Below are 9423 nucleotides of genomic sequence, written 5' to 3'. Positions count from 1 at the left end.
TGTGTCAAAAAACCCAACAGATGTTGTGGCATTGGACTGAAATCCTTAAATGGATCTCCTACTGCTATAGTCAGACTTTTTTTTTTTTTTTGAGACTGAGTCTCACTGTGTTGCCCAGGCTAGAGTGCCGTGGCGTCAGCCTAGCTCACAGCAACCTCTAACTCCTGGGCTCAAGCAATCCTCCTGCCTCAGCCTCCCAAGTAGCTGGGACTACAGGCATGCGCCACCATGCCCAGCTAATTTTTTCTATGTTTTTAGTTGTCCGATTAATTTCTTTCTATTTTTAGTAGAAACGGGGTCTCGCTCTTGCTCAGGGTGGTTTCAAACTCCTGAGCTCAAACAATCCGCCTGCCTCGGCCTTCCAGAGTGCTAGGATTACAGGCGTGAGCCACCGCGCCCGGCCTATAGCCAGACTTTGATAACTTGGGAAGTCTCCCTCTTTTTTCAAACACAGAGAAAGGCTGATACTAAAGCCCTTCCCACATTTCCTAACATTTGTATAGTTTTTGTCCTGTATGGAATCTCTGATGGAAATGAACTTGTAAATAATGACTGAATCTCTTCTCATACTCATTTGACTGGTTTTTCTCGACTGTGTAGTCTTTGATGCTTCAAAAGACATGAGGCCCAGCTAAAGCTCTTCCCACATTCCTTACAATTGTAGGGTCTCTCCCCTCGGTGGACCCTCTGGTGCATTTCAAGATTAAACTTACTGTTATAGCCCTTCCCACACTCCTCACATTTGTGTATCTTTTTTCCAGTGTGGATTGTCTGATGGGAATGAAGTTGTGAACTCTGAGTAAATCTCTTCCCACAGTCTTCGCATTTGAATGGTTTCTCCCCACTGTGGAGTCTCTGATGTTTCAAAAGACATGAGGCCCAGCCAAAGCTCTTCCCACATTCCTTACACTTATAGGGTCTCTCCCCTGTGTGGACCCTCTGGTGAAACTCAAGATCCAAGCTCCTTTTGTAGCCCTTCCCACACTCTGCACATTTGTATGGCTTTTCTCCATTGTGGGCTCTCTGATGGGAATAGCGCTGCGAATTTGTATAAAATCCCTTCCCACATTCTTCACATTTAAACGGTTTTTCTCCACTGTGGACTCGTTCATGGATCAAAAGACATGAGGACCATCTGAAGCTCTTCCCACATTCTTTACAACTATATGGTTTCTCTCCCGTGTGGACCATCTGATGCTTATGAAAAGCTCCCCTGCAAATGAAGCCTTTTCCACACTGCTCACATTTATATGGTTTCTCTACTATGTGAACCATGCAGTGACTATTAAGTGCTGTTCTTTGACGAAAGCTCTTACCGCATGTATCACATCGGAATGGTTTCTCTCCTGTGTGAACCATGGAGTGCCTATTAAGTCTCGACCTAACACGGAAGTTCTTACCACATATCTCACATCTGAATGGTTTCTCCCCAGTATGGATTCTCTGATGTTCCTGAAGCTGGGAATCATGAATGAAGCCCCTCCCACATTCCTTACAATTATAAGGTTTCTCTCCGGTGTGTAATCTGCAATGAACATTAAGTGATGATCTACGACTGAAGCCTTTCCCACATTGCTCACATTTGAATGGTTTCTCTCCAGTGTGGACTGTCTGATGAGTTTTCAGATGTGAGCTCTGACTGAATTCCTTACCACAGACATCGCACTTATAGCGTTTCTCTCCCATGTGGACTCTCTGATGAATCTGAAGAGCTGAGCTATAGCAGAAGCTTTTTCCACACTCATCACATGTGTGAGACTTCTCTCTCGAGTGTAATTGTTGATGAAGCTCAAAGTCGGAGACATCATTGAAGGACTGTTTACACTCATTACATTGCAAAGGTTTCTCTTTGTCAGTTAGAGATGGTCCTGCCTCAACCTCACGTGGGAAATCACTTTGTTTGGACAACTGAGAGCTATTTACCATGGAGTCCTGAGACCTGGTTAAGTCATCTGCAATTTGTTCCCAGATTTGCAGGCAGGACAGTTCTTCATGTGGTCCTGCTTCTGGAACAGTCTCCATCTCAGTTTGGACCTTGCCTCCTGTCAGAACACAGAATTAAGAGATGTGAACAAGTGAAGCCTTTGTTCAGTGTTACCAAGATTTCAAACTAAAGACATGGCACTAAACTTTAATAAACACAGGGAACATTCATTTTGTGTTTTTTAAGTGCACTATGGTCTGTGGTTTGCATGAGACGAATTTAGAGCCACACTAAATCTCACGTCAAAGCCTTCAGAAATAGAGACTTAATAGAAAAATTAATATGATACATACAATTTAACCTGTTACTATTTCTAGTGAATTTCCTAGTCAGTCTAAAATCTTCCATGAGAAATTACAAAACTAGTTAACAGTGTATACATAATAAAATATGAATCAAAAGAACTTTAAGGAAAAGTAATAACATAATCAATACTTGCTATATTTGCATTTATATTGTATACCTTTCTAAAGAAATTAAGCTAGCTAAGAAAGCAGTGTGGACTTTGTCCTCAACATCTGAGGGATAATCTCTAGGATCTTGAAGTGTCATGCCTGAGAAGAGTATTTTTTTTTCTTTGGGCACAAACAGTGGGTTACTCTGGATAGTAAAAAAATATGATTTAGGGTTATGGCTGGCTGCTCCTTTGGTCAGGAGCTGGGGGGTTGCTCATGTCAGAAAGAACAACAATGAGATTTAAGGTAGAGACTGATTTACCACATGGGACTTAACCAATAATGGCTGTAATGGAGCCCAGTAAATATTCTGCATACAAGGGCCAGGTGAGCTTTCTGATTGGCAGTATTCTTGTGTTTAAATCAACTTTAATCACTGGACTGTAATGCATCCTGACTCTATGGGAAGAGTATAATAGAAGGTCCTCACGGCCAGGCGTGGTGGCTCGCGCCTATGATGCTAGCACTCTGGGAGGCCGAGGCAGGTGGATCATTTGAGCTCAGGAGTTCGAGACCAGCCTGAGCAAGTGTGAGATCCCATCTCTACTAAAAAAATAGAAAGAAATTAGCTGGACAACTAAGAATACATACAAAAAATCAGCTGGACATGGTGGCGCATGCCTGTAGTTCCAGTTACTCGGGAGGCTTAGGCAGGAAGATCACTTGAGCCTAGGAGTTAGAGGTTGCTGTGAGCTAGGCTGATGCCACAGCACTCTAGCCTGGACACCGGGCAACAGAGTGAGACTCTGTAAAAAAAAAAAAAAAAGAAGGTCCTCACATTTGGTACATCCCTGGACTCTATCTTATTTTATTTTTTTTCTTGGCTAACTGTAATATGCATGTTTTCCCTGTAAAAATCCATATCCATAAGTGTAAAAGCATTTAGTGAGTTCTGGGAGTCTTTTTAGTGAATTACTGAACATGTAGGTAGTTTTGAAAAACTTCCAACTTTGCAGTTGTTGTGATTTAAGAGCAGTCTTTTATACTGTCCCTTTAAACTTTGTAACTGGTTAAACTCTTCATAATGCTCAATATCAAACACCTAGGAGTGTTTATATCTACATATTCAAATATTCTTGCATAGGAATTTTGTATAACATGTATAAAAACAAGTTAATCTTATTTTTCTGTGTTGACATGGACAATAACTTGGGTGGCTGAAACAGGAAAGGGACAGACAACTACAGTTTTGACAGGAAGCTGCAAGGCTGTATCTGGGAGAGGTACAAAGGAGGATGGTCCTGAAGAGACAATGAAAGGTGGCAAGAATCATTTGGAATGAAAAGAAAGCCTATGGTGTAGATGAACAGACCTTTATAAAAGTTTTTAAAATGAAGACTACAAACCATTAGTGAGCTGGAAAATAAAGTTAAAACCAGTAATAAGCATTTATAAAAAAGAACTAGAATAGAAATTATCGTAGCATCACGACAAGCAGGAAGGGTGTCATTACAAGAAATGCCTAGTGAAGTCACCCATCGACATCTATGCTCATGAAAAATGTTTGTCTGGGTTATAATAAAATATATTTCTTAGTGTGGTTCATGCTGATAAAACAGTCAAAATTTTGATCAGGATATTACCAAGTCCTGAATGAAATGAATCATTCAACTGGAAAGTTAACTTCAAATGGTTGAATCTTGGAAAATATTAATTGGTAAGTGTGTACCTATTGGTACCCACTGGAACATGGACATATTTAAGACATTGTACTTTACAAATAAGAGGTTTTTGGGGAGAAGGGAGAGTCTCTTTCTGGATACGTGTATTTTGAGAGGGCAGTTTCCCAATTACTTCCAGGTCATAAAATTCACCAGTCCAACATACAGCACTAAGTCTTTACAAAAATAAAAACTGTGTAGTCTATATTCATTAATGTTTTTAACAATTAAATTTGTATAAAATAAAAATGCAGAAATATGTATATTTGAAGAAAGATGATCCAAAACATACTCAACGTTCAGCTGTGTGACTTGTGTCACCCTCATCCACATTCTTTCCTCTCTAGGAAAAGGAAAAACCTGGGGACAATGGCATGCATATAGAATTGGGAACAGGCAAAGGGGTTGCAGATGAGTAAACGTTTCAAAGGAAATGCAGCCGGAAATCAGGAAATTGAGATTTCATTCTCCACATGTAGGGAAGCTGTCTGAGAAATCCTCACTCAGTAAGGATTTCCTCCCAGAAATGAATATGCTCCCTACCGAAAGCTACAGAGTAAGGCACAGGGGAGGCATGTTACTCAGTGTGGTCACGAAAAGAATGCTTAGAACTTTCCATGGGAAGTGAGTCAACTGCATACACACAAAACACAATCATCTCAAAGGAAGCCAAGCAAGCTGAAATTGGACAGCCAGCCATCTGGAGACAAAAAAAAATGTTCTGCGATATACAATTGGCCCTCTGTATATGTGGGTTTTGAATCCGTGGATTTGACTAACAGCGAATCAACAATATTTGGAAAAAAAAATATTTCACAAAATTCCAAAAAGCAAAACTTGAATTATCTGCACTCCAGAGTACTGTGTTGAATCTATATAAATTAAGTGATATGTAGACACTGCATTTGTTATTATGAATAATTTAGAGACAATTTAAAGTACATGGGAGGATGTGCTTAGGTTATATCCAAATACTTCACATATATAAGGGACTTGAACACCCTTGGACTTTGGTATCTGTGGGGAGTCCTAGAACCAAAAGCCCACGATTACTGTGGGAAGAATATATTTCACGTACGCTGATTTGTGTATCATTTACTAGCTATTGCCACGATTCCTGCAGACAGCGAAGTCCCCACATACATTAACTCATTCATCCCGATAACAAATATAGACACCTGCCATGTACCGGGAGTAGTGTAGGCACTAAAGACACAGCCATATACAAAACAGGTAAACTCCTGCTTCTGGAGATTACACGGCAATAAGGAGGGGTGATCAGTAGACAAAAATATATGAGAAACAATGTATGCAGGCTGAGAAGAGTAAAGATAGAATGCTATTTTAAACACAGCTGTTGGAGATGGCCTCTGTCATATTAAAGGTGAGCAAGATCTAAATAAACAAAAGGGGCCAGAAGGTTTTGAGGGGAAAGGGCACTCCAGTCAGAGAGAAGAGGAGAATCAAGAGCTCTGAGGCAAAAGCTTTTGTAGTACACAAAATAGTGTTTCCTGAAAGATGTCCACACCCAACCTCCAGGACTTATGAATGTTATGTTACACAGCAAGGAGAATTAAGGTTGCAGATGCAATTAAGGTCACTTGTCAGCTAACTAGAAAACAGGAAAATCTTCCCGAGTCACTCGGGAGTGACCAACACAATCACAAAGGACGCGAAAGGTGGAAGATGGAGGCATACGCAGAGAGGCGCAGGGAGCACGACTGCGGAAGAATGGTCAGAGATGCAAAGTTGCTGCCTTTGAAGATGGAGGAAGGGAAATGAGAGCCAAGGAGTGTGGACAGTAGGTAGACAATGATAAAAGTGAAGGTTACTTCTCAAGAGCACAGCAAAAGAACAAAGCCCTACAGACACCCTACGGGACTGTTGCCCAGTAAGATACGTCAGACTTCAGGCCTAAAGAATAGAAAGATAATAAATGCTTGTTGTTGAATCCACCAAGTTTGTGGTAACTGGTTACCAAAAACAGGCAATACAATGTCCTTGGCAGGACTGAGAAACAGCAGGGAGGACAATGCAGCTGGAAATGACAGAGCAAGAGGGAGAGGACAGGAGGTGTAGCAGTCAGAGAGGCAGTGGGGGCAAAGAGCAGAGCACAGGGTCTCTAAAAGCCACTTAAAGAGGTTGTAACATTAATAAAAATAAGAAGCCACAAAACCTGTTGGGCAGAGGAATGGCAATCTGACTTGTACTGCTCAGGGATCACTTTGGCTGCTATGAAGGGAACAGATGCCACAGTGGAAAGGGTGGGAGCAGGGCAACCAGCCACAGAAGGCGGTTTTATTAATCCAGGAAAGAGGTTTGGCAATTTCCCAGAGCAAGGGAAACGGGCAGGACAGAAGTAAACAGATGGGAGAGTGATGTACAAGGACACACACAGTGGCTTTGTTCTTACCTGAATTCCCTTCTCTACGGGTTGATGTCCTCATCATCCAAAACTTTTCTTCTCTTAGAAAGTGAAACGCATCGCGGTGAAATGGTTGATGCCCTGTGAACATGCAAAGTCACATGTTTAATCCCAACACATTCTAGGTAAAATTGACTGGGAATTTAGGTTCCCACTGCATACTCAAACTTAAACATCCAAGGATACAAAGTCACTTTTGGGACCTAATGTTCCATTACAAAGGGAGGCTGTCCTCACCCACTGACAGCAGGTTCCTGAAGTTCTCCAGCATCACATCTCGGTACAGCTCCCTCTGGGCAGAGTCCAGCAGCCCCAGCTCCTCCTCCGTGAAGACCACAGCCACGTCCTTGAACGTCACTGCCTCCTACAACATATACATATACAACCTCAGTGTCATGACCAATGATTACTGGGAGAGCAGTGGCACTGAGCAGGCAGAGAGGACAGGTGGGAAGTTGTTCTGGATGTTGAGAAATGTAGGTCAACTCACAGATTTCCCACTCATTCTATCTCTACCCTGAGAACAACACACATTGATTTTCCTAAGCTCCCCTAGAAGCGCAACAACGAAGGAGAAGTCCTGTACTTTTACACTGGGCAATCATTGAGTCTGCTTGTAAGCAACCCTATCAGACTCTAAATGCTGTATCCTGGGCTACCTGTAATTAGATTTCAATGAATCTTGCTAAACACCCAAGCAACATTTAGCAATTCAGTCCCAACCTGCTTGATAATGCCCAATGTCCCCTTCTCTCAAATTTGAACCCTGGATGCTATCATTTTTCTTTAATATCCACAAACTAACAGGCTTATGGTGATCTGTGTGGGACAGCTATGCAGTGGGTCCTCTGTACTCCCAAGGCACAAACTGCATACATTAACGGCAGCATTCAATGTCATGATATGGAACCAACGTGCCTCAGAGCAAATCCCAAGGCTCTTTCCCTTCCCAGTCATGGGACCTTGGACAAGTTCACCTATATGCATTAGTTCCTTCTCTGTATAACAATTCTAACCTGACACAGTTTTTTCAAGGATTAAACAATAGACTATATATAGCATTGGGAAAAGTGTGTGGCACAGATTAAGTACTAATAAACATTAGCTATTTTTATATTATTTTTTATTATAACTGTCATTATTGTTATCTATTTCACCTTATTTCATGTCTGTATAGTATTCCAAGGAACAGATGAACTCTTTTTATCTATTATAAATAATGAATACTTTATTTTACATCTTTATTACCAAACCTGCAAAGAGAATAATTTTATGTAGATCTTACTCTCCTGTCTGATTATTTAAAATAATTTCAAATCAAAATTATAACGTCAAAAAATAAGTACATTTAAATTATGTCCATATATAATTCCATGCTGTCTTTCCAAGTTTTTATCTACCTCCTTAATTTTTCAAGAGTCCAAGTATCTCTTCATGATTACAAAGAGCAGGTTGTAAATATTCCCATGCTTCTGGGAAATGGATTAGGAAAAACAATTCATCTTATTATTCTCACTTACTTGGTTATATTAATTAATGAATACCATCACTTTCAAGTTTATTGGCCATCTCTAGTTCTCCTTTTTCACTTGTCTTTTAGTGTACTTTGTTCCTATTATGTTTGGACTTTTTTCTTTATTCTGTGCAGAAGATTGCTATTTTGATTTTATCTTCCTTAGGTATCCATGTAAGAAACATTTTTGTCCCAGGTCATTATTTTTTTTCTGGTAACACTGGTGTAAGGCATCTGTTGCTATTAAGAAATTTAAAGATTTTCTATAACAACTATGGTAATCACTGTCCTTGGGTACCCGGAGTGCTGGGTGCACTTGAGTAGGTGACACGTCAGGAAGAGAGGAGGTCACCCCTAGGCAGGGACAGGGAGGAGCTGTGCCACCTGTGAATGTCGTCTCTCAACAGGGCACTCCAAACACCCACACCACAGAGCAGAGGTCCCTTAACGAAGAATCCTCTCTCTTTTCCACTTGAGCAGAATGGCTAACATTGCTAACCTTTGGCTTCCTGTCTGAACCTGGTGGGTTTCTCCTATTTCCCATGTTTAAGAAGAAGAAGAGACAAAGAAACTCATCATTCTGCTGCTTTGAGGAATAAATGCAGGAACAGAATACACTGACTGGCAAATCTTCTAGTGCCACTGGACATTTTAAATGAAGGCTCCCTACTACTTTGGTCAAACTGCTCACTACATAAAGGAATAAGAAGAGATCAGTAAATAAAATACATATAAGGTATGACTGAGGCATGGAGAAAACAGAATCTAGCCCTGCCTGTGTGAAAACTCCAATAATATTTGTGTGAAGAAGCAGTTACAGCCTGTTGTGCTGTGCCTGTTGGAAAATTCTATCTACAAAGCAGCTGATGTGGAACTTGTCAAAAGTACTCCAATGTTTCCAGAATTAATTTGGGGGAAAAATGTTGTCTATAGGAAAGCTATCACTGCAGTGTTGCTTACAACAGTAAAACTCCTGAACCACCCGATTATCTAAGAGTGTGAGGTAGTTAAAAATAAAAAGGTACCAGATGCTTCACAGTATTAAAATACAAAGGGCCATACTTGGAGAAAATATTATCATCATCATATTTAATAATCAACACTTAGAACATCTAGAGAGTACTTAAAAATACATAAGAAACATATTAATATAATAACCCCAGTGGAGAAATAGTCTTGAATATGAATGAAAAGTTGTCAAAAGAAGAAATATAAATGACTAGACCCTGCCAACTTTGACCACTTGACCTAACATTTCTAACGTTCTTAAAAATCTAATAAAAAGTAAAGGTGGTCTTTACAGCATTGTAGTAATGAAAAGATGGAGTCATGTCTGTTGTGAGGGCAATGGTTAATTTAAGATACATGCATTCTTTGGACTACCA

At 40.4% G+C, this 9423-nt stretch overlaps 1 protein-coding gene across 1 annotated transcript in view; it reads right to left on the bottom strand.

Moving 5' to 3' along the window:
- Positions 1–469: 469 nt before the first annotated feature.
- The window catches only part of LOC105817670 (zinc finger protein 221-like), a 15193-nt gene continuing 6239 nt past the window's right edge, over positions 470–9423 (bottom strand). Inside the window, exons 2-4 of the mRNA XM_012653426.1 lie at positions 6763–6889; positions 6514–6606; positions 470–2042 (exon numbers count right to left, since the gene is read on the bottom strand). Coding sequence (XP_012508880.1) covers positions 571–2042; positions 6514–6606; positions 6763–6889 — 1692 coding nt within the window. The 3' untranslated portion in view covers positions 470–570. The remainder of the gene's footprint in view (positions 2043–6513; positions 6607–6762; positions 6890–9423) is intronic.

This window comes from Propithecus coquereli, unplaced genomic scaffold (genome assembly GCF_000956105.1).
Source record: "Propithecus coquereli isolate 6110/MARCELLA unplaced genomic scaffold, Pcoq_1.0 Scaffold42, whole genome shotgun sequence".
In the NCBI taxonomy this organism is placed as follows: Eukaryota; Metazoa; Chordata; class Mammalia; order Primates; family Indriidae; genus Propithecus; species Propithecus coquereli.
The sequence above is the reverse complement of the archived record's forward strand: the minus strand, read 5'-3'. Positions and strand labels throughout refer to the sequence as shown.